We start from the raw sequence: 27,503 nt of genomic DNA, 5'->3' as shown, positions 1-27,503 counted from the left end.
CTCGTGGTTATCTATGCTACGCAGGGAGGCCACGCGAGGGTTGACGCATTACCTTATGAGTAATGCGTTCAGAGCCAGACCGGACGCGAAGCGGGAAAATCTTCAACCGCACCTAAACCACCAACTTAACGGCGACGGAGCCGGAACGTACCTTGAGGCCCGCCACGGTTTTAACGGGACGTGGGCAGGTGCAGCATTAGCCTACCAGCCATTTTGGTAGGGTTTCACCCCGACCTACTAAAGTGGCAGAATACCGCACCTACCAGCCCAATGTCATCAAGTCAAAATGTAAAGTGAAATCAAAGTCCTAAAACAGTCCAGTTCGTCACCGTTGTGTACCGATCTTGACTCTCCCTCCCCTGAGCTCGACACAATGACTCAAGGGGTGCGGGTTTTATCGAGTTGTCCTCTCTAGATCCGCCATTATCAGTAGAAGCAGGGGCACCTCGTGCAGGACGTGATAACTAATCACGCGTGACATTCGTCACTATGGCCGGTCTAAGACTGATATCAGTCCCTGATCCAGAGCCTGAAACCACTTATGATATCCAAGCCAAGTATCTTAGCCCCCATGCATATAGCTAATAAATTGATAAATTTTCGACAGCAAATTGATAACTTTTTGATAAATATTCAATACTAGCTTTACCCGGCGTACGTTGTAACGCCCGAGATCGAGTGAATGTTGCGTTATTTTTTATACTCAGTTGAGCAGAGCTCACAGAGTATATTAAGTTTGATTGGATAACGGTTGGTTGTACATATATAAAGGAATCGAGATAGATATAGACTTCCATATATCAAAATAATCAGGATCGAAAAAAAATTTGATTGAGCCATGTCCGTCCGTCCGTCCGTCCGTCCGTCCGTCCGTCCGTCCGTCCGTCCGTCCGTCCGTCCGTCCGTCCGTTAACACGATAACTTGAGTAAATTTTGAGGTATCTTGATGAAATTTGGTATGTAGGTTCCTGAGCACTCATCTCAGATCGCTATTTAAAATGAACGATATCGGACTATAACCACGCCCACTTTTTCGATATCGAAAATTTCGAAAAACCGAAAAAGTGCGATAACTCATTACAAAAGACAGATAAAGCGACGAAACTTGGTAGATGGGTTGACGTTATGACGCAGAATAGAAAATTAGTAAGATTTTGGACAATGGGCGTGGCACCGCCCACTTTTACAAGAAGGTAATTTAAAAGTTTTGCAAGCTGTAATTTGGCAGTCGTTGAAGATATCATGATGAAATTTGGCAGGAACGTTACCACTATTACTCTATATGTGCTAAGTAAAAATTAGCAAAATTGGATGAAGAACACGCCCACTTTTTAAAAAAAAAATTTTTTAAATTCAAATTTTAACAAAAAATTTAATATCTTTACTGTATATAAGTAAATTAAGTCAAAATTCAACTCCAGTAATGATATGATGCAACAAAATACAAAAATAAAAGAAAATTTCAAAATGGGCGTGGCTCCGCCCATTTTCATTTAGTTTGTCTAGAATACTTTTATTGCCATAAGTCGAACAAAAATTTACCAATCCTTCTCAAATTTGGTAGGAGCATAGATTCTATGACGGTAACTGTTCTCTGTGAAAATGGGCGAAATCGGTGGAAGCCACGCCCAGTTTTTATACACAGTCCACCGTCTGTCCTTCCGCTCGGCCATTAACACAATAACTTGAGCAAAATCCGATATATCTTCACTAAACTTAGCCCACGTACTTACCTGAGCTCGCTTTTTCTTGGTATAAAAAATGGGCGAAATCTGACCATAACCACGCCCACTTTATCGATATCGAAAATTACGAAAAATGAAAAAAATGCCATAATTCTATACCAAATACGAAAAAAGTGATGAAACATGGTAACTGGATTGGTTTATTGACGCAAAATATAACTTTGTAAAAAACTTTGTAAAATGGGTGTGACACCTACCATATTAAGTAGAAGAAAATGAAAAAGTTCTACAAGGCGAAATCAACAGCCCTTGGAATCTTGGCAGGAATACTGTTAGTGGTATTGCATGTATAAATAAATTAGCAGTACCCGACAGATGATTTTCTGGATCACCTGGTCCACATTTTGGTCGATATCGCGAGAACGCCTTCACATATACATCTAAGGGCCACTCGCTTTTAAAACCCTCATTAATACCTTTAATTTGATATCCATATTGTACAAAAACATACCAGAGTCACCCCTGTCCCACCCTAATGGCGATATCTCGAAAAGGCGTCCACCTATAGACCTAGTGTCCACTCCCTCTTAAAATGCTCAGTAACACCTTTCGTTTGATACCCATATCGTACAAACATTCTAGAGTCACCCCTGGCCCACCCTAATGGCGATATCTCGAAAAGGCGTCCACCTATAGACCTAATGCCCACTCCCTCTTAAAATGCTCAGTAACAGCTTTCGTTTGATACCCATATCGTACAAACATTCTAGAGTCACCCCTGGCCCACCCTAATGGCGATATCTCGAAAAGGCGTCCACCTATAGACCTAGTGTCCACTCCCTCTTAAAATGCTCAGTAACACCTTTCGTTTGATACCCATATCGTACAAACACATTCTAGAGTCACCCTGGCCCACCCTAATGGCGATATCTCGAAAAGGCGTCCACCTATAGACCTAATGTCCACTCCCTCTTAAAATGCTCAGTAACACCTTTCGTTTGATACCCATATCGTACAAACATTCTAGAGTCACCCCTGGCCCACCCTAATGGCGATATCTCGAAAAGGCGTCCACCTATACACCTAATGTCCACTCCCTCTTAAAATACTCAGTAACACTTTTCGTTTGATACCCATATCGTACAAACATTCTAGAGTCACCCCTGTCCCACCCTAATGGCGATATCTCGAAAAGGCGTCCACCTATAGACCTAATGCCCACTCCCTCTTAAAATGCTCAGTAACACCTTTCGTTTGATACCCATATCGTACAAACATTGTAGAGTCACACTTGGCCCACCCTAATGGCGATATCTCGAAAAGGCCTCCACCTATAGAACTAAGGATTACTCCCTTTTAAAATACTCATTACCACCTTTCATTTGATACCCATATCGTACAAACACATTCTAGAGTCACCCTGGCCCACCCTAATGGCGATATCTCGAAAAGGCGTCCACCTATAGACCTAATGCCCACTCCCTCTTAAAATGCTCAGTAACACCTTTCGTTTGATACCCATACCGTACAAACATTCTAGAGTCACCCTTGGTCCAGCTTTATGGCGATATCTCGAAAAGGCGTCCACCTATAGAACTAAGGATTACTCCCTTTTAAAATACTCTTTACCACCTTTCATTTGATACCCATATCGTACAAACACATTCTAGAGTCACCCTGGCCCACCCTAATGGCGATATCTCGAAAAGGCGTCCACCTATAGACCTAATGCCCACTCCCTCTTAAAATGCTCAGTAACACCTTTCGTTTGATACCCATATCGTACAAACATTCTAGAGTCACCCTTGGTCCACCTTTATGGCGATATCTCGAAAAGGCGTCCACCTATAGAACTAAGGATTACTCCCTTTTAAAATACTCCTTACCACCTTTCATTTGATACCCATATCGTACAAACACATTCTAGAGTCACCCCTGGCCCACCCTAATGGCGATATCTCGAAAAGGCGTCCACCTATAGACCTAATGCCCACTCCCTCTTAAAATGCTCAGTAACACCAGAGAATTTAAACACAATGAGAAGGCGTTATTTTGGCATCCACTGCTTACGATCCATTTGCATGTGACACGTCTTGCACTTCACCACTATTCCCCAAATTCATGTTAACTTAACAGGGTGCAAGACGTAACAGAAAATTCTCTTAACGATTTTCTCTGTTCGTCTGTTACCAAAAAATTCTCTGATCAGAGCAAATATATTGGAAATTTGAATTCTCTGATTTTTTGTAAATAAATTATGATGGTTGGAAGGTTGAAGTCTTCGGCACAGACGAAGACAGTCCTGTCCTTACTTGTTTTTTTTTTTAAATTCAAAGTGTGAATTTGAATCTGTGCCTATGATTCAGGGCAAAACAAAAACAAAAGTGCTACAAGTGTATAGGGGTTAAGCAGCTCCGATGTAAAGAAATATTTTGACAAGTATAAAATACATTATTCAGTCAACAAATATAGTCAAAAAAGTTTCAGAAAGCTGAATTAAAAATTATTATAAATTTTTGATCTCCTAAAGTAAACACATTTGATTCAAATATGATTCCAAAATGTGGTTGAAAAAATATATTCAGTGTTTGATCATCTAAAGTATTCATATTTGATTATTTCTTTTGTTCAATTGTATGGTAACTCATTATTTTGTCAGAAAGAGTAATCAAATTACATTGATATGTAGGGAAATTGAAAATTTAATCACCTAAATGGTGAGTGGGTATAAACAAACCTAGATTGGTATATATGTACACACATATATTCCTAAACTAAAGATCAGCCTACACCCCCATTTCCCACCCACTTCATTGATACCAATATATCCATGCATAAGCTAACAAATGTTTGCACATTCACATGTTCAAATAAAAGACAAACTGTTTCAATCAACCACTTCCTACAAAAACTATTCTTACGCACAAGCATATGTACAAATCTATGTTCATATGTAAGCTAAGAAATATTTTTATATTCGCATGTTGACAAACAAAACAAAATTCACTTCAACCATCCAACCATACGCACAAGCACACATACATATGTACATATGTATGCTCATGTTTTGTATGTAAATCGCAAAATCCTGAAAACTAGCTTCCTCTTGATTTTTCATTCATAAATGCTTCTTCTTAAGTTGTCCGAATTGGTGATAGAATTCGGCAACATGGCATTTGATAAAATCGTCAAAAGACAAATTTTTGCGATTTTATAAATTCCAACTTCGATGCATATTGGGGGTATTCATTATGACGAGCATAACTACTTTCATAACCCCGCACTTTTCCTATGAAATAATACCAAACTATTTATAAGCCTGTATGAAAGTACTAATATGGTAGTAAAAAATGCAAATAAACATGCACAGATATTGCCTAGTAATTGTCCACTAACATATTAACTATATAATCTAAAACTTTCCATCCATTGTTTATATAAATTATTGCAAATAATTTTCCCATATCCTGAATTGCCGAGTTGTCACAGGTTATGGACATTTTTATTTGCTATATGAAACCCCCTATCATATTCTGCCGAAAAATTGTTCGCGCAGTCACGCTGCCAAATTTGCAGCAACTGTGTTGCAGTTGCTACATAAGAGTGGTGTTTTACCCGTTTCTGGCCCGAATTCGTACTGTGACGTCATACTGTATATGCTGACTTGTTTACCACATGTCAGTACAAAGTAAGAATTTTACATTATTTTCATAGATAAAAATTAATATATGGGAGCGGCGAAATAAATTAAAGTAATTTTGCGAAGAAATATAACATTATTTCGCAAAAGAGCAATAAATTCGTTTATTTTAATTTTATAATAAATTCCCCTTTTAGCTGTGAGTTATTAAAGGTATAAACGGCAACACTTTTAACCACCGACGACACATAATTTGGCTCGTGCCTATTGTATTTCGTCGGCTAATTGCTACGAGCATTGATATTTACATATACATAGCCGTATACGCGGATTGCCATAATTGATTTGGTCGCTTCATAACGCGGAAAGCGACAAGTTGTTTTATTAATAACTTAAGACACTGCCACAGCATCAAAGCGACCAAGCTTTTTATACATGTCTGCCTTTAATTGGAGTATTATTGAATATGTATATATGTATGTACATTTGTACTTTTTTGCTTTGGTTTGTATTTTCATACATATACAATATTCAATGATACAATGCTCAACATCTGATCAACAGGCACATGTCTTTTCTGTATTGTTGGTCTTATTTACATATTTAAGGGTTGATTTGAGGCAGGTCAAATGTATTTAAGTTTGACTTGGCTTATCAAACCTGCCTTTGAAAATATTCAAGTACATAGGTACTTACATCATTGTACTGAATAACACATATAAAATGCTTTAGGAAATTTCTTTATAGGTACCTCCCCTCCCACCCATAGTCCAAATAATAACTAAATAATTTTTTATTAATTCAATTGTTATCAAATATTTTATTTATATCAATTTTTCAATTTATTAATAATTCATACTTCATGGTTAATATGCATACATTTTATGCAAATTAACGTTTTATAAATATGCAATGGATTTCGTGTGCACAGAAATTCCAAGTGTGCAACTGCCGTCGGCAAAACACTATTTGCATGCATATTTCAATTTGCATACATTTTCCTAACATTTTAATTTATTAACAAAAAGGGATGGGATAATTCATAAATGTATGATTAATTTACATACATTTCATGAAAGGGCATATTTTGGGTATATGAATAGGTTTTTGTTTGTAAAGAAATAAGCAAAATTTCTGCTATTTGCATCAACATAAAACAAGCAAATATATTGCTATTATTATATTAATTAAGTTCAAATTCATATTAAATCATAAAACAAGCAAATATATTGCTACAAGTAATAAAATTTAAATTTAATTAATCCTACTAAATACCTATATCCCCACAAAGAAATCATATTAAGAGAAAATCCAGAGAATTTATACACCAGCTGAAACTGTTGACAGAGAATTTTCTGCTGTTAACTGGTTAACATTGAAATTTGATTGTGTGTGGTGAAGTGCAAGACGTGTTCACATGCAAAAAAGTTGGAATCTAGCAAAAACGCCTTCTCATTGTGTTTAAATTCTCTGGTAACACCTTTCGTTTGATACCCATATCGTACAAACATTCTAGAGTCACCCCTGGCCCACCCTAATGGCGATATCTCGAAAGGGCGTCCACCTATAGACATAATGCCCACTCCCTCTTAAAATGCTCAGTAACACCTTTCGTTTGATGCACATATCGTACAAACACATTCTAGAGTCACCCCTGGCCCACCCTAATGACGATATCTCGAAAAGGCGTCCACCTATAGACCTCATGCCCACTCCCTCTTAAAATGCTCAGTAACACCTTTCGTTTGATACCCATACCGTACAAACATTCTAGAGTCACCCCTGGCCCACCCTAATGGCGATATCTCGAAAAGGCGTCCACCTATAGACCTAATGCCTACTCCCTCTTAAAATGCTCAGTAACACCTTTCATTTGATTCCCATATCGTACAAACATATTCTAGAGACACCCCTGGTCCACCTTTATGGCGATATCTCGAAACGGCGTTCACCTATGGAACTAAGGATCACTCCTTTTCAAAATACTCATTAACAGCTTTCATTTGATACCCATATCGTACAAACACATTATAGAATCACCCCTGGTCCACCTTAATGGGGACATCTCGAAAAGGCGTCCACCGATAGACCTAAGGCCCACTCCCTCTTAAAATGCTCAGTAACACCTTTCATTTGATACCCATATCGTACAAACAAATTCTAGAGTCAGCCCTGGTCTACCTTTATGGCGATATCCCTAAATGGCGTTCATCCATAGAACTATGGCCTACTCTCTCTTAAAATACTCTTTAATACCTTTCATTTGATACACATGTTATACAACCACATTCCAGGGTTACCCCAGATTGATTTTCCTTATTTTGTCTCCATAGCTCTCAACTGAGTATGTTATGTTCGGTTACACCCGAACTTAGCCTTCCTTACTTGTTTCTATTTTGTTTGTGGATAATTTAGTTTATTGTTCTGTAAATTGAATTGAATTTTGTACGCATATTTGGTGAAATTTTCGTTTAAAACATTTTAATATTGTATGTTATTGTAATGTATGTGGGTATACAATATTTTTGGTTTTTTCGTTCGGTGCAAAGATAAACTAATTTTTTGGCGTTCTAACTCTAGATCAAGCAACATATAGACCCTCTAAATTTAATCCTGCAACAGTAAGCGATTGTCCTTGTGCTTTGATGATTGCAATTGCAAAAGCAAGGCGTACAGGAAACTGTAAGAGCTTAAAATTTAATGGCAAATCTGTAGGAATCATTGGGATCCGTGGTATGAGCACATCTTCACCTTTGCTTTTACCGCTGATGATTGTTGCTTCGATTACATTCGGCATTAATTTCTTAACGCAAAGTCTGGTTCCATTGCACTATTTTGGTGGGTCTAATTTCCGAAGAAGCATGGTTGGTGAGCCAATTTTCAAAGTTAATACATGCGCAGGCATTCCAGGTGGTTCTAAAGAGTTTAGAAATTCAATTGGATAATTCACAATTCGATCTTCATCTGTAACTGTGTCGACCGATTTATATTTCATCAGTTCACCAGGAATTCGGGTCTGAATGCGATCATTGATTTTGTATACATGATCAATTCTGGGAGCTAAGATTGCTCGGGTATGGGACCAAAAAAAATTGTTATTTAAAATTCTTAATTCTGAAATATGAAACCCCTCGTCTTGATCGAAGAAATCCATATCCAAAATTTGGTGATGATTGAAGTGTGGGAAATACGTTTCAATAGGGAACACACACACAGAATTTGATTTTTATAGAAGATGTAGATAGACTGAAGCTAACAAATTTTTTTAACGGCGGCAGATTACTAAACGTCAACAATGCAGTCAAACTTTAGGTGTTAAAATAACCTAAGTTTGTACGGCAGCCATAGTTCTGAAAATTCCATTTTTAGGGAAGGTGTCACGCCCCTCTATTTCCAATTCCACATTTTACTGGAGGTGTTAGCACTTAACGTCATATAGCTCCTTACCAATTTTCATTATCTTGACATTACTACATCCAGAGATATGCAGTATGATATATTCCATTTGTATGGGAGGTGCCACGCCCCCTTTTTCCTAATTCCACATTTTCTTGGTGGTGTTAGGGATTGACCTCATATAACTCCTTACTGAATTTGAATGTTCTGGCATGTATACCTTCAAAGTTATGCAGTACCAAAGATTCCATTTGTACGGGAGGTGCCACGCCCCTTTTATATGTCGAAATTATTTTTAGCCTAAAACCTTCCCGTTGATCGAAGGAATCTACAACCAAAATTTGGTGATGATTGAAGTGTGGGAAGAAATACGTTTCCATAGCGAACATACACACAGAATTTGATTTATATATATATAAATGTTTTCGATAATAAATCCATAATGTTGTAATAACGCTGATAACTTCGTGATAAGATATCGATATCCCTTCGAAAATAGTTTGATAAGTTTTTGATAACATATCGATATCTTTTCGATAAACAGTCGATAGCTATTAGATAATAAATCTATATTTTTTCGCAAATCATTACCTTTGTTATCGATAACAAATTTAAAACACTTTGATAACAAATCGATTACATGTCTTATACCTCTCCGATAATACACTTTTCTTTTATTTTTTTACCTTTTTCATTTCTTCGTTAATAAAACAATTTTTTTACAAAAATTGAGGAAAAAGTTTCTATGGCAAAAAAATCAATCAATCAAAAAATAATCTCTTCGTTAATAAAAAAAATCGTTTACAAAAATTGAGGAAAACGTTTGTATGGCAAAAAGTCAATCTTATTTTCTATGTTCTGCGGAAGTTTTTTTGAGTGTAATTAAGGGACAGAGGTAGAGATATAGGATGAAATTAAAGATAGAAAAAGATTACTGAATTTATCAATACGAGTGCTTCGAAGGTATGGAAATCTCACGAATTACAGAGCATGAGGTGCTGAATGCAACACACAAAGGTGATGATGTAAATCCTCAGACCACGATGGAGTGCAGCTATAAGGTCTAAAACATCAGTATTTACAAATCTCTTCCTGCCTGTAACAAACAGGGTGTCTTCCCTTGCTAAAAACGTCAATGACTATTCCTTTTGCTGAAACCTAGTAATATAGCTCACCAGCAATCCTAATACAGGACCAGGGGCGTAGCCAGAAAATTGCCTTGGTGGTGTTCAAAAAAAAAAATTTTTTTTTTCAGTTAAATAAATTTAAAAAAAATGTCGTCTTTAGCTTTAATATTAAAGTACGTGTATTTAGAATATGATATGAAAAAGCTTACATTAAAAACTCAAGCGCATGCGTCAGATTTTATTTGCCATTTCATCTAAAACTTCATCAACGGTAACAATTTGATCACGGTGGATGCTTAGTGATGCACAGCCATTCAATCGATTTTCACTCATCGTGTTTCTCAAATAGTTTTTAATCAGCCTAAGAGTTGAAAAAGTACTCTCGTTAGTTGCCGTTGTTACTGAAAGCGTACACAAGATTTTCAACAACATGTGAACAAAAACAAAACCGAAGTACCTCCTTCAGGAATAAGTAGAATTCATGCTTTTAGAGCCTACGCATGAGATCTAACGTATACGTATATAAAATTCAAAAGAAAGAAACTGATCGAATAGAGAAAAATTTAATTTAAAAAAGTCATATCTACACGGAAAAACACTTTAAAAATGTGAAAAACACATTATTTTTTCATTTATCAAATAATTTGAATTTTACATTTTTGAAATGTGTTTTTGATATGAAAAAAAAATTTAGATATTACATTATAATAATGTGTTTTCCACATGGAAAATAATGTCAAATTTGCATTATATTTCAAAATAGGAAATGTGTACTTCGAAAAAATGCTGTAAATTTAAAATTATTTAAATGTGGAGAATAAAATCAAAGCATGAGAATTAGTATCGTTTCGTTCGGCACACAAACAGAACCGTAAGCAATGTTTATATGTATGTTTATATGTAGCTTGTCGCCGTGACGTAAGGGCAGAAGAATCATGCAAATATTCAGACGCATGGAGTTTTCATATTTGCCTGTTCATTCCGATGAATGTAATCGCGGTTGAGGCAAACGAGCAAACGCCTGAATTGATTATATTCACGCATGCAAAAAGTTGGTTGATTTTAAATCAATGTCGATTATGTTCGTTTAAGCAAGTTGGATCATTGAACACGATCATGTTGCCGAATGTAATCGAACGTTGTTGTGTTCGATTTTTGCTGTTCTCTGATATGTATGTAGATGATCGTTAGGCAAATTTAAAAGGAAACTTCTTTATGAAATTATAGTAAAAGTTAACATGTACATTTGTATATTTAATAAATTGCAGAATTATTATGAAACAGAATATGATTAAAATATATGTGTTCACTTCGTACATACATATGCTTGCATATTAAAAATATAATATCACCAACAAAGTAAATACGTAGCAGAATTATAAAGAAATTTATTAACATAGACATAAAAACATCATATATTTGAATTGTAGCGGCCTAAAAAATCAAATGATCCTGTGGCAAGGGAGGGGTTTTAAACCCCCAAAACTCCCCTCCCCACCCCCCCCCCCCCTCCCCCCCGTCGCTACGACCCTGTAAGGAAGCTTTGTATTTTGGTTCTCTAAGAACTATTCTCGAGCATATCATTAGTGAGAGTCTACAGCAGACCTTCGAAAGGCCAGGAGGCTTATCTGATATTAAGTTTAGAACAGATGTCAACATATCTCATATGAAATGGAATAGTTTTGGACGTGGAATACTTTTAACAGTGCGAACTGGATGCGGATAATTATTGCACTACACAATTTTTGCACACCTGCTCACTTGTGCAGAATGCTTGTAAATATTTTAGCGACAGGGTATTCTTCGTTAATACGGAGAGAGGCAAGAAAGCACAACACTACCAACAGATCCTCAGGAATATGTACCACGGCCAATGCTATAGTAGTTGAACCGTTCCAAAATCTAGAAAAAAATATTTTGTTTGTGCGTGATCGGCTATCAAAGAAGCAATTCAAACAAAAGTGACACTGCTTGTTGCAGTTGTCCTTTGTTCAGCAATTTCATCTTTATTTATAATTTCCTATTTTTCTTTTTGTAAGTACTAATTTGTACAAATATTTCAAATGCTGCTTTTAATTAGGTGCACAAATTAAAATTCATGTCAAAGCACTTGTTTGATTGCCTCATAATTTTGTGACTTTTTACTATTGTAGAGTTTGATTTGTTGTGCTTTTACTAAACAAATAATCTGAATTGTTCTTTTTTTAATTTACGGAATATTTACTATTGTCACATTACATCAATGAAAATTTAGTTTTGCATTCTATGCTATAGCAAATTAGAAAAAGTTATTTAAAATTCAAATTACAATTCCATTTATTGCTCTGCAAACACTGACTCATGTGTTGAATAATTTAGTACTTGTGTGTGTGTAAATTGAATTTTATTTGCTTTTATCTAATGTGCTTAGTCTGCTTTCATTCCTCAACAAATAGTGCTTTTATATGTATATGTGTTTGTATGTACAACAGACCTAGCCGTAAACCAAAGTTGCAAAAATATGGTTCCTCAAAATTGCTTAGGTATATATTGAGAACTATTCGGCATTTTTTAAGGGCAGTGCTATGAAATCTAAAGTCACTGATTGAGTTCTTTTGAACGAACCTAAAAATATTCCCCACAATTTGGGGTTAAAAACACTTAGGATTTGTGTACAAAATTGTGTAAAAAAGCTAGCTGATGAAAAAGTAAAATTCAGAATTTTCTCTAATATAAATAACAAATTCGTTGCTGTTTTTGTTGTTCTTTTAGCGATACGAACAATCCCCGAAGGCTGTGGGGAGTGTTATCGATGTTGATGGTCCTTTGCCGGATGCAGATCCGGTACGTTCCGGCAACAAACACCATAAAAGTACTAGCCCGACCATCTCGGCAACGATTTGGTATGACCACATGAAACCTTAAAGGCCATCTATGAAGAATTTGGGGTCACCAGAACCTCGGCTGTTAAAGAAACAGGATTCGCCACGGGTAGGTGAGGTTGACAATTGTGTTCGAGAAGGTATATATTGCGCTGGCAATCCCTTGAAAGGGTTGCGCTAGCGAACCCCTTTAACCAATTCGGTATTTTAGTCACTTCTCACGACAGGCACACCTGCCGCGGGTATATTCTAAGCCCCCTAACCCGCTGGGGTGCAAATTCGTTGCTGTTGTCCTTCTTTATACAACCGAAATAATTTTTTTTAGAGATTTTCAAAATTGAGATGCATCTGAGAGCCTCTAAAGCCTTCAAACTCCTTCCAATGTCCATCCAGGCTGCAACATAGACTTAACATGTGTTACGCTCGGCAAGAAAAGGCACCTAACTCGGATGCCATTGATTTTGCACTGTTAGCATGTACATTGTGGCGTGAGCGCTAAGTTTAGCTTCATGACCCATATACGGCGCAATTACTGTCCACTTTGACTGCTCATAACTCAAAAAGTAATAAAGATATTGATCTCCGGCTTTCATTAAATTCTAGAACTACCTTTTCATTGTTAGAAAGAAAATGGATTTTTTTCGGGTTGGTGGTCTTTCCTCGCGGATCGTCACAATTGTAGCTCTGTTTGCTTAACGATCTTTACCTTCTTAAATTATGCTTCTTGTTTCAACAAATTATGAAAATGACTGCCGATATCAAAAGGGCATCAGAAGGGATTATATATTTTTTATGACCAAAATGATGACATACCAATTTTAAAGATGGTATTTTTTTCAAGGTCCTCTAAACCTAAGCTAAACATTTAGGGGTGGTCTTTTGCAACTGTTTTTATATCGTATCGACCCAGTCAAATGTTCATCTACTTAAGTAAGGCCCATTTCCTTGATCATTGTACTTCACATTTTACCGCTTATTTTTCTCTATTTTCCTCTTCCTTCTTTCCCCATCTATCTTTTGTTGCGGAAATACACATTACTAACCTAGAAGCAATTGCTTTTATCCGAAATTTAATGGAAATCGAATTTGCTCGTTTTATTTGCTTATTTGGATTTGATATAATCCTATTTTCATAGCCTATTTACAGGCTTTTTTTGAAATGTTCAATTCATATCATGTTTATTTGCTTACATGCAAATGGCTAGGAGTTAATGTACATACTAAAATCGCCTTTGAAATTACATTTACAATTTTGTTGCATAGATTGAGGTGCTGGAAGTGTTTTTCATACAAATGAAGGGAGTGATTTTCCAATTATGGTTTAGAAGAAAAAATCATTTAAATAAATAATAAGTCAAAACATTATTTTTAATACTAACAGACTCGACAGATATTCTCTGCCGACTGCCGCACTACTTTTCTAACCTAAACTATGCCAGCAAACAAACTGAGTACTCATCAACCTTCTGATTTTATGAAGAAAAAAAAAAATGCGCATAAAATTATGTTAAATCATATTTAAAAGCGATGTCATTAACTGGGTGACGGATAACGATGATTAGTCGTTTAAATCTCCCTTTTGAGTGAGAGTTTTCTTTTTGGTGCCCATACAAAAAGGATTTTAATGCGGCTTACTGATTGAGTTGCATTACAAATCGCCATATATCTAGCTACCACTACACACGCGCCCAGTGTAAACGTGATCAGTTGGATTTAAAATGACATATTTTGCAATATAGAAAGTTCCCTAAAGCGAGGTTTAAGCTCAGAAGGTGACTTCCTACCTCCAATGCATCTAAATCTGATCTGACAAGGCCCTATGCTTTTCACAATTCGGATGGGAACTTCGTTTGTTCAGAGATTGGGTGTGAATTAATTTTATTTATACCTTCTTTATCTCCACGACGTTGTTGTGTTCTTCGATATCATACTTACAGAGCCGGGCCACCGAATAAATTATTTGATAAGATTTTAGCAATAAAGACACTCACGGAAGATTTTGGGGAGTTTTATTATATTTTAGCTTGTTGATAATCCTTTGCAGGTTCCTGATTCGGCACTTTTTCGGAAAATCGCACCATCACTGTCTGGCTAGCACAGTCCATTCTGGAAAAGTTGAGATATGACCATATTGCGTATTCTGGGTCATCCAACCCCCTCCTGCCGTGAGAAACAGAATTCGCCACGGCCAGTTGATGTTGGAGTAGGTAAAAATTACGACTACAACGCCTTAAAAGGAATTACGCTACACGGTCCTTTAAATCCAATTCACCGATTTACCTCTGCACCGTTTAGTGTATTGTGACCAATATTAGCAACACTAAGGGATACTATCATCTCTAAGCCGATACTAAGCAGTCACTTGTATCTACATAAACAAATCGATCATTATGTCTACACATATGTACATACAGTAGCGGAGAGATACTCACAAAAGTATGCAATCATCAGCAAAGTAGTTCTCACACTTACACATGCATATTTATTAGATGCTCACAAAAGTATGCAATCTTCAGCGAACTAGTAAATTCTAGAAGGAGAGACGCCTAGAAATATGCGAGCGAGGAAACCGAAGAGTATAAAAGTAGCACCAGCTGAGGCATGAGCAATCAGTTTGATAAGCACGCTATATAAAGACATTTTGAGTTATTGAATATTGGAGTTATTTATTCAACAATTTAGCGATACGAACGTCAGTAGAAGGTGTAAATAAGCGGAGTTTCACTAAATTCATTACAGTATGTACAATGGCTCACTCATTCCCCAGCCAATGTTATTTTCCATCGGTTCACCTATTGTTGGATATTGACTCATCGGCTACCAGCTCTTCAGTGAGGGTTGATGTACACCGGCTCAGCATCCACCTTCCGCAATCAATCAGCAATGTATTCGCGGATTCCCTCTTTAACTCTCGCCATTTCCCGATTCGACTGATAATATTGACTATCCTAGCACATATTCATTATATATAAATTTCACCGGCAGTTTTTGGCATCTGTCATCCTTTCACCAATTCACCGTTGTCCTTATTCGATTGCTGGTTTTGAGTTATACGGAACCGATTCGACGTGCACCCCTCTCATTAGCCGCTGGTGGCACCTGTCATGCGTTCACCAAGCATCGCTCCGATTAAACTGCTGACTTTGGGTCCTCGGCAGCCACACCGATTCAGACTTAGTCATGTATTGCTCATTTCATCATTATCTCGACTAGTAACAACTCACCGGTACGGTGTGTGTGTGTCTGATTAAAATCACGTTAGAAAATAAACGTGTATTAATTACCGAAAGAAGGGAAATATCTGCGCTGATTTGTCCGAACGTAAACCCAGCCTTCTTGGGAACTTACAGCACATGTGATAGGACCTATTTGGCAAACTCAATAAAAATACTCGAATACCTAAAAAGTGACACGCTATTGAACTGCGTAACTAAACATCCGACTTGCCTGACACATGGTACGAAGTAACATTTCCCCGGAAATCAGGCTGGGGTTTATTCTATTAGAAAAACTTCTAATTACAATTTGATTTGCCTTCAATTCTGTACATTCATAGGAAGTTTTCCGCCTTGATTAACATATCGAATAGAAGGAGACCAGACTGTTTAAAACAATATTTTGATTGTGTAATAAATGAAAGAATATTTTCATCTTGGGCGAAGTTTATGCATATTTTCAGGCGCATCACAAGTATGAATAAAAAAATATGTTCCAATGCCAAAGTCACGAATGTGCATATTTGATGTGTTGAGAAAAACGCGTAGACATTGTTAAAAATAGATATTTAATTTTGTATTTTCAACCACTATTGGAAGGTTTACTTTTGTTAATTGAAAAATAATTTTTTATTTTATTTTTTTTTTTTCAAAAAAATGCACATTTGTTGTTTTGGCTTTGCAAAATTTGACATATATAATATTTCGTTAAAACAAAAACGGCACATTCTTGACTGGCATTGTACCGACGATATTAAATAAAAAGTAAAACCTTTAAATAAATTATAAACGAGAAAAGTTTTATTGCATACTTTCCGGCGCGCTAAATTTTTGTCATTTTTTTTTGTAATTTTTGCATAAATTCGGGCTTTTGGGCACGTGTATGCCAAATGTATGGTTGACTCACCCCCCACACACTTTCACCAATATGCGTTCGTTTCTTTTCATCTTAATTCTTTTACTTTTACATTTATTTTATTTTTTTCTCTTCTTTTTTTTTTTCTCGCTCACGTGCGTCAGATTGCCACCAGTCGCCCTGGAGCGCATTGTGACCACTGCGTTTTTTTTTTTTTTTTTTTTTGTGAAAATCCTTTCACTTTGTATTAACAATACTCGTACAAGTGAAGTTTTATTGGTATTTGTTTTTGTTGTTGTGTTTACAATGCTATTCATACATATAAATTGTTCAATGCTGTTGTGCGCCTTACAGTATGCTACATTTGTGTTCTGTTTATGGCAAATGAGTGTGTGGGTTACATATATTCATTTGAATTTCCTTTTCTTTTTTTTAACACTGAAGCTGCAGAAATATGGCAAAGCGTGCATATAAATACGCTTATTCACATGTATACATACATACATACAATAAATTTATATTGAGTTCTTTTTGATTTGACTCAGCATATTCTCTCAGTTGCTTTTTATACTCAGTTGAGCAGAGCTCACAGAGTATATTAACTTTGATTGGATAACGGTTGGTTGTACAGGTATAAAGGAATCGAGATAGATATAGACTTCCATATATCAAAATCATCAGGATAGAAAAAAAAATTGATTGAGCCATGCCCGTCCGTCCGTCTGTCCGTTAACACGATAACTTGAGTAAATTTTGAGGTATCTTGATGAAATTTGGTATGTAGGCTCCTGAGTTCTAATCTCAGATCGCTATTTAAAATGAACAATATCGGACTATAACCACGCCCACTTTTTCGATATCGAAAATTTCGAAAAACCGAAAAAGTGCGATAATTCATTACCAAAGACGGGTAAAGCGATGAAACTTGGTAGGTGAGTTGAACTGACGACGCAGAATAGAAAATTAGTAAAATTTTGGACAATGGGCGTGGCACCGCCCACTTTTACAAGAAGGTAATTTAAAAGTTTTGCAAGCTGTAATTTGGCAGTCGTTGAAGATATCATGATGAAATTTGGCAGGAACATTACCCCTATTACTATATGTATGCTTAATAAAAACTAGCAAAATCGGAGAACGACCACGCCCACTTTTAAAAAAAAATTTTTTTTTAAGTCAAATTTTAACCAAAAATTTAATATCTTTACAGTATATAAGTAAATTATGCCAACATTCAACTCCAGTAATGATATGGTGCAACAAAATGCAAAAATAAAAGAAAATTTCAAAATGGGCGTGGCTCCGCCCTTTTCAATTTAATTTGTCTAGGATACTTTTAATGCCATAAGTCGAACAAAAATTCACCAATCCTTGTGAAATTTGGTAGGGGCTTAGATTCTGGGACAATAACTTCTTTCTGTAAAAAGGGCGAAATCGGTTGAAGCCACGCCCAGTTTTTATACACAGTCGACCGTCTGTCCTTCCGCTCGGCCGTTAACATGATAACTTGCGCAAAAACGATATATCTTAACTAAACTTAGTTCACGTACTTATCTGAACTCACTTTGTATTGGCATAAAAAATGGCCGAAATCCGACTATCACCACGCCCACTTTTTCGATATCGAAAATTACCAAAAACGAAAAAACTGCCATAATGCTATACCAAATACGAAAAAAGTGATGAAGCATGGTATTTGGTTTGGTTTATTGACGCAAAATATAACTTTAGGAAAAAACTTTGTAAAAAGGGTGTGACACCTACCATATTAAGTAAAAATGAAATGAAAAAGTTCTGCAGGGCGAAATAAAAAACCCTTGAAATCTTGGCAGGAATACTGTTCGTGGTATTATGTATATAAATAAATTAGCGGTATCCAACAGATGATGTTCTGGGTCACCCTGGTCCACATTTTGGTCGATATCTGTAAAACGCCTTCACATATACAACTACCACCACTCCCTTTTAAAAGCCTCATTAACATCTTTAATTTGATACCCATATCGTACAAACACATTCTAGAGTCACCCCTGGTCCACCTTTATGGCGATATATCGAAAAGGCGTCCACCTATAGAACTAAGCCCCACGCCCTTTTAAAACACTCATTAACACCTTTCATTTGATACCCATATCGTACAAACATATTCTAGAGTCACCCCTGGTCCACCTTTATAGCGATATCTCGAAAAGGTGACCACCTATAGTTCTAAGGCCCACCCCCTTTTAAAAGGACGCATTAACACCTTTCATTTGATACCCATATCGTACACACAAAGTCTAGTCACCCCTGGTCCACCTTTATGGCGATATCTCGAAAAGGCGACCACCTACAACTACCACCACTTCCTTTTAATTTGATACCGATATCGTACAAATACATTCGAGAGTCACCCCTGGTCCACCTTTATGGCGATATCTCGAAAAGGCGTCCCAATATAGAACTAAGACCCACGCCCTTTTGAAATACTCATTAACACCTTTCGTTTGATACCCATATTGTACAAACGCATTCCAGATTCACCCCTGGTCCACCCTTATGGCGATATTTCGAAAAGGCGTCCCAATATAGAACTAAGACCCACGCCCTTTTGAAATACTCATTAACACCTTTCGTTTGATACCCATATTGTACAAACGCATTCCAGATTAACCCCTGGTCCACCTTTATGGCGATATCTCGAAAAGGCGTCCACCTATTGAACTAAGGCCCACTCCCTCTTAAAATGCTCATTAACCCCTTTCATTTGATACCCATATCGTACAAACAAATTCTAGGGTCACCCCTGGTCCACCTTTATGGCGATATCTCGAAACGGCGTCCACCTATGGAACTAAGGATTACTCCCTTTTAAAATGCTCATTAACACCTTTCGTTTGATACCCATATTGTACAAACACATTCTAGAGTCACCCCTGGTCCACCCTTATGGCGATATCTCCAAAAGGCGTCCACATATAGAACTAAGGCCCACTCCCTTTTAAAATACTCATTAACACCTTTCGTTTGATACCCATATTGTACAAACACATTCTAGAGTCACCCCTGGTCCACCCTTATGGCGATATCTCGAAAAGGCGTCCACCTATAGAACTAAGGCCCACTCCCTTTTAAAATACTCATTAACACCTTTCGTTTGATACCCATATCGTACAAACACATTCTAGAGTCACCCCTGGTCCACCTTAATGGCGATATCTCGAAAAGGCATCCACCTATAGAACTAAGGCCCGCTCCCTTTTAAAATGTTCATTAACCCCTTTCATTTGATACCCATATCGTACAAACGCATTCTAGAGTCACCCCTGGTCCACCTTTATGGCGATATCTCGAAAAGGCGTTCACCTATAGAACTAAGGCCCGCTCCCTTTTAAAATGTTCATTAACCCCTTTCATTTGATACCCATATCGTACAAACAAATTCTAGAGTCACCCCTGGTCCACCTTTATGGCGATATCCCTAAATGGCGTCCACCTATATAACTATGGCCCACTCCCTCATAAAATACTCTTTAATACCTTTCATTTGATAAACATGTCATACAAACACATTCCAGGATTACCCTAGGTTCATTTTCCTACATGGTTATTTTCCCTTATGTTGTCACCATAGCTCTCAACTGAGTATGTAATGTTCGGTTACACCCGAACTTAACCTTCCTTACTTGTTATTTATGCCTTTGAATTTTTTCTGTTTTGTGTTCTTTTTTAGCATTTTGCTTTTGTAATGATTTGGATTTTATCGCCATCTTTTCAGCATACTTTTGTGCAATCTTTTTTATTTTTGTCCAACCGTTCTATCTAAATCTGTCAAGTTTTATTGAAATTTTTGTTAATTGTCTACCACCCAAAAAAACCACCCAAAAAACCCCTCAGCTTTAAATAAACAAAAATATACCCCAACAAATGAAGTATACATTTAGGGTTTGATGTTTGTAAAACCTTTTAACCTTCCAATGGACCGGAATAAATACGAATGAAGGAAAGAAAATGGGATAGAAGGGGTTGTTAAGCGCAATACAAAGCTTTATAGTTTCAAAGCTTCCGCAACCCAATTGCCAACCTCACCTACGTGAAGGAAATCCTGTTACAAATATTAGTGTATCATTACATCCTCATGGAACTAGGGGTGGGGAGGGCGGTATGCCTAGAAGGCTTAATGTGGTCAAATGAATCGTTCCTTAGATGGTCGTACTAATACCTTAATGGTGCTTTGTTACCGGAACGTACCGGATCTATATCCGGCAAAGTACCATCAACATCGACTACACTCCCGAAAGCTTTCGGGGCGTGTCTTTATCGTTAATACAACAATAACAGTATGCTAAAAAAGGATTACTCTCATATTTAAGAAGAGTAATTTCAGTTTTTACTGTCCATGGCCTAAAATAAGACTTAAGCTGCGATTATCCGTTAGAATGAACAATAAGAGCCAAAGCAAGTGGAATCAGACAGGAGCTCTTGGGACGGAGGCGGCTGACCACTTCACGAAAAAAAATTTTTTATAGAAGAGTTGGTGATACTGTCATAGAAAAATTGTCGCTAGGTGCCGCACTAGACAGGGTTGAAACATGCGTTCGTGCAGCCGCAATGAGGTCTTACGATTGCTAGGCCTTGATCTTGGAAATATCGTGAGGTTACAGGTGTGCTTAACTTATTATGACTTCAAATCCAGAAAGCTCGGCTAGGTCTTTGCTCTTGTTGAGTAATCGTATAAATGCCACCTACTCTGCCTTCTCTCTCTTCTCTACGCTAAAATGTTAGGCTGTGTATACCGGATGGGTTAGATGCAGCGATTGTATTTAACGGTTAACCAGAAAAAGCATTTTGGTTTTTATGAATAGCGACCTACATCTTTTCAAGAACAAGGAAAGGCTTTCTCTGTGAAATATTATTTTTGATTTTCTTCGGTCATGGAATCCGATTGAACGTCGGAATAAGATTTGAAACCAATAAATATTTGTACCATTGATTTTGAAACTTTTGCTTTGATGTTCAAATTAGGTTTTGTAGACCAAAATGTTTGCAGCAATATTAATTACTTTCAAATCCGATTCCAACAGCAATCGAATCCTAGGACACCTAGGATTATGTCAATACCGGGGTTCGCAAGTAATTGATACTTCTCATAAAACCAAAAAAAAATACTCCGTAGCACGTAATGTTGGAGCCATTTAGATATGACTTTGGGATAATATAATTGACTTTTTCGCTATAATTTTGAGACTATTTTGGAATCATTTTGGCTTTGTTGTTATTATCATTTTATTGTTGCTCTGTGCGGGGCTTGTTATCGATAACAACTTTTATCAAAGAGTTATCGGCTTAGTTTTCGGCGAATTATCGAAAAGTTGTCGATTTGTAATGGAAAAGTTATTTATTTTGTTATCTAGAAACTATCGACACCTTATCGATTTGTTACAACACCAACTTTCTTATTATTTCGATTTCAGCGGCACCTAGCGCCAATTTTTTCTATACATCAATCACTCGCTCATATTCAAAGTACGAGATTTGCCAACTGTACTAACTGCCGGGTTTTCTCCTGCTTTGTATTGCACTATCATTGGGTTCTGATTTATAAAGCTTCAAGCCCACAACTCAGCGTGAAGGTACTAAATATGTAGATCGCAAGTATTCCTGTTTTGTATGAATATTTTAAATAGCTTTTAAATAACGAGAGATAGCAAAGCAGTATAAAGATAGAAAAGTTCGCCACGTGTTCCACGTTTCGAGGTTTTACTTTCTACCTGATTTAGATCAACACATCCCCCATCTATCCTTACCGCGATCATCAGCAATAAGACTCATTTATATTTTTGATTACTATTAAAAGGCTTTGTCATGGGTATATTAAGTGCATTAAAAAATCACTAGCTATTACGCGGCAAGAAGCATAGTTCTAGGAAGCTTCTGGTATTTGCCAATAGGACGGGGATAATTTATAACAAAGGTCCAGATATTTCATAGGGATTTTCAGTTTGGTCGTTAAACAAACTTATGGTAGCACTTTGGACTGATTTAGTCTATGTGGGCCCAGTTCAATCCAACCTAACAGGCACGTTGGTGCCGCAACACTTAGTTTCTTAGATCATTCTCTATTTGAAAAATATATTTTATTTAGCTATATCTCGTATATTGTTCTTTCTATTTTTAACGCTCCACTACCCTTTCTCTTCATTTTTTCTCCAACTTCTTCTCTTTATTTCACTTCTTACTTAATTCTTACACCTCTTCATTTCACACCATCTCTCCCACTGCTTCTATTCGCCCTATCCTCTTCTTTCTACTCTGAAGTGTTCTCTCCTCATTCCTATCGTCATCCCTCCCTCTCCTTCCCAGCGCATGTCCTCTCTTCGTTCCTGAATATGTGCTTGCCCCATCACTACAGATGTTCCTTCGCCTGTGCGTCTCCCTTCTCCCATGCCTGTCGTCTATAGCTTCCTCTCCTCGTTTCTCTCAATTTCCATATTGAACTACGTATGCGATTTTTCAAAAAGATTCAATTTTGTCTACTCCTCGAGAAAAGTAACCCAAATATTAACCGAGCCAAAGCGCTAATGATATACGAAATGCCAAGTAAACCGCAACGTAAATAACATTTTTTGTAGTAAGTCAACCCATGGTGCACTTTCCAGAGAAAAAGTGCCCCAAATATTAGCCTAGGAAAAACACGATTGGTTTTGAAGTTTCAAAGTATCGCGTCATAGTAATATTTGTCAAAATAGTAAATTTCGTACAAGTCGCTACAGAAGGTCGAAAAGATTGTGAAAAGTAAAAAAATTATATTTTCTGTTTGGCCCAAAACTGTGGCTTACGACTGTTTACCTCTCAGCTACAGATATATATCGCGCGTTTTATTGTAAACTGATATAACTATAAATTTAGATTTTTTTAGATTTTATGAGCCACAAAGTTAACCAACAAACGAGATTATATTGACATTTATAGAATACCCAAAAAGACCACAATAGCGGACATAGGCGCCTTTGAATTTCATGTTTGAAGTAGAACTCTATGAAAAAATAAATCTCTCTTTGCGCTTTCACAAAACACTAAAATTTTTGATAATTTCTGTTTACAATAAAACGTGGGTTATAAAGATTAAGATTAAACTTCCGAGTACCAAGCAGGGCCACCTCAATTTTTTATTGTCAAAATAGCCTGAATATGGATTTTCGATGTTGGTAAACTTTCAAACTTGATTTCCTAAGATTTTTATTTTCTATCATACACGCTTCTGGCAAAAGTTATATATTTTTAAACCTCACTCAACTGGCTCACTATAAACCAAGTTTCATTGATTCTTCACTCCTCATCTTGAAAATTCAAAAACAAATATGAACGCAGCCTATTTATTTATTCTGTGAGTCTTCAAGTTCGTTGAACTATACATTTGGCGTCTTTTCGCATCTTTCAACCCCCAACAAGCCGCATAATGCCGCACCTTATTGTCGCTTTTGTTTTGACGACAACTTTTACGTGTCCAACGCTACACTACTACATACATCCCGTTAGTCATCCTAAAAACATCACTTTATTTGTTTTTGTTATTACTCCGCTTTGTATTTGCAGTTCTTGTGTCCAGACGCGGACGTGCTTTAATGTATGTATCTCCTTAAAAGCTAAGAACAGATACATATAATTCGGATTATCTCATAAGCTCTATAGAAGGAACTTTAATGCAGATTACTTAAGCTGATTCGGCATTATTTTAAAAATCAACAATCGATAGTCTTGGTTTGTTATTAAGGCAGCCCCAAAAATGTATAACGTGTTATTTTCAAACAAAAAAAGTTTCCAAAAAAGGTTGAAATGTTAACATTTTTTTAAAAACTTCAGGCTTTCATGGATATCCCCTTATGAGCTTAGTTTTTGTATGTTACTGTGTGTATTTTGGTTTGTATTTCGATTGTTATTGTTATGTAAACAACTCCTTTGTTTACCGTCTTCGACTGACAAAGTAAAAAGCGTATAACAACAAATAAGGCAATATCTTCCCGACCACTTTTGAAAATTTGCACTTGACAAAGGGCCAAGGAAAAAGCAACAAATATTCGCACATGCTTAAAGGTTGCACAAATATTAAATCTCGATCGAGTTTGTTGACTTTTTTGCTGTTGCTTACTACTCGAGCAAGTTAGTTTGCAATATAATTTGATTTGAGTTTTGAAATATCTTTAGCCACTCCTTGACAACTCGAGTATGTAGTTAATAAGTATTATTAATACATACTTTTCAGTGCCCAAGAGACAGCAAAAAGGTATTTAATTTATATTGAGGAATCTGCCCATAATATATGAGCAAACCTTGTCTAAGCCTATTACGTTTTCTGGAAACTTCATCTTCGAAAGGAACATTTGTCATAGCATTTGGATTGATTGCGTCAATTGTTATTCAATTATACCTAGTTGCGCTTAAAACTCAAAGTTATTTGGCCTTTTATTAACTTATCGAAGTATTCTATAACTTTAATGCTCAGATTGAAAAGAGAGCCAAATTTGATATACCCATACCAAAATAAAAATGGTAACAACCCACGCCCACTTTTTCGATTTCGAAAATTTCGAATAGATGAAGGAGAAGAAGAAGGAGTAAGAGAAGAAGAAAAAGAATGAGAAGTGGAAGGAGAATTGGAATTAGAAAGAGAAATAAAAAAAGAAGAAGGAAAGGAAAATCATGAGGAAAGGGAAATGGAAAGGGATAAGGAAGAGGAACCGATAAAAGAGAATGAGACAGCAGAGAAGAAAGAGAATCAAAAGGAAAATAAGAAGGAGAAAAGGAGGGGAAAAGAAGGAAGAAAGAAAAACGAATAAAAAGAAGATAAAGAAAGAAAAGGGGAAGAAGGATTAGAATCAGAGGGTAAAGGATAGGGAAGAAGAAGAGCAGAAGGGGGAGAACAATGAAAAGAAAAAAGGGAGGAAGCGGTGAAAGAGAAGGAAAAGGAGAAGAAGGTCGAAGGCAAAGATAAAGAGAAAAAGAAAGAAAAGTAGAAGAGATGGATACGGAAAAGAAAAAGAAAATGAAGGAAAAGAAGAAAAAAAAGCAACTAGAACTTTCGGGGCATCATACTTGAACTCTTTCGTGTCTGCAACTAAAGTTAAACATTTGTTTTCAAAAAATAGTTACTGATATCTGCCATATTGTTCTTGTACAAAAAATATTATCATATTGAAAACGCAATTGTAGAGAAAAACACATGTTGATTGATATTTTATAATTAAAGACGCATTCAATAACGGAATTTAAAGCCAGTTGAGGCCAATTAAGGACAGTTGAGAGTGCAGATTTGTCACACATTTAGACCACAAACTAAACGGTCAGCTGTGTTTTAAATATATCTCCACTTGTTGGTGGAATCATATTTCAAACCTGTCAACGATACCATTTCAGTCATGGTCTAAGTTAGACCTAGTTCGTTAGGTTGGGTTAGGTTGAAATAATTTGCACTCGAAGACACTTTTTCAATGACAATGCTCTCAGTCAGTGCCTAGTGGCGCACATTCGTACAAAGTGATTACTTCCTAGTAGCTCTTACGAACCACTTTCTTTCTGTGTTCTCTTAATTAGCAGTGAAAGATCTACCATGACAACCTCTCCCAGACTGTCAAAAAAACCATGCAACCTTCTGTATTATCTTGTCCGCGGTTGTGGACATGGGCAGAGAAAGTTGACTCCTCTTCATTCTCATTCTGACAGCTTCTGCAGAGGAATCTCGTTTGTATGAGCCACAGTATGAGTATCGGTGCAATAGTGTAATGAAACCTGTTCGTACTCTCACCGTAGATTTGTTTACGGAAGGGAGATAGTTTCTTTTCTATGCAAACATGGTCAGAAGGAGGTTGATTACTCGCAATTATCTCGGTTGATCCACAGCAAGTCCGTAGCCCCAACCTCATATTTTTCTCATAAGATAAACCAGCGGTGCTCGTACAGAGCTCGGCGAGGATCGTTACATTGGTGTATGAGGCCGTGCTGTCTTGGAGTAAAATAGCTCTTTTCTCTATGACATAAACTTCCGCCTGGAAGACGTTGCATGAGTCAGGACTTTTCCATTTTCGCCTTACTAATTATCTCACAAACTTGGTTGCCAAAGCCATCATTCCGAACTAACATTTTTTATTCATATTTCATAAAGTTAAATATTTCAACGTTTACTTAAGGTATAACACCTATTTTCTTTTTTCTTTACAGGGCAGTCACAGATCCACGCGATGGACGACGCGTCGCGCTTAAAAAACTTCCAAATGTGTTTCAGTCGCTGGTCTCATCGAAACGAGTTTTTCGTGAATTAAAAATGCTGTGCTTTTTTAAGCATGAAAATGTGAGTACAAAATAAATATTACAATAAATTCTGGGCACAATTTTATTTATTAGGAACATCGACTTGTATTTGTATCTTAAAAATATGCAGCCTAAATATTTCACTCCTAAAAATATGCAACTATTGTTCTTCTCGGAGAATGAGAGCATTCCGATTATGTATTACTTTATAGAAAATTTCGAAAGAAAGAAAATTTTGATGTTAGATCCTGCTTACACTTAAAAACTTTTGCTGCTGATTATTGACACTTCCCTTTTGGAGTTGCGTATTATTGTAAAAAACGGCGACTCTTTTCATGCAGCAACTGGAAGTTCCATTTCAATACATAAAAAAAAAGAATGTATCTATGGAAAATTTTTCAAAATTACTATGAAGCGTGTATCCAAAACCAACAAAAAGTGC

General features: G+C 36.6%; 1 protein-coding gene across 2 annotated transcripts in view; it reads left to right on the top strand.

The window, feature by feature from the left end:
* Positions 1-27,503, top strand: part of nmo (serine/threonine-protein kinase nemo) — a 709,728-nt gene that overhangs the window by 555,951 nt on the left and 126,274 nt on the right. For both annotated transcript variants that reach the window (XR_010953505.1, XM_067787810.1), the window contains exon 3: positions 26,972-27,101. Coding sequence is in view for 1 of the 2 variants with exons in the window: in XM_067787810.1 (XP_067643911.1) it covers positions 26,972-27,101 (130 nt within the window). In the remaining variant the exon portion in view is untranslated. The remainder of the gene's footprint in view (positions 1-26,971; positions 27,102-27,503) is intronic.

Source organism: Eurosta solidaginis, chromosome 5, assembly GCF_040869045.1.
Source record: "Eurosta solidaginis isolate ZX-2024a chromosome 5, ASM4086904v1, whole genome shotgun sequence".
Taxonomy (NCBI): domain Eukaryota; kingdom Metazoa; phylum Arthropoda; class Insecta; order Diptera; family Tephritidae; genus Eurosta; species Eurosta solidaginis.
The sequence above is the reverse complement of the archived record's forward strand: the minus strand, read 5'-3'. Positions and strand labels throughout refer to the sequence as shown.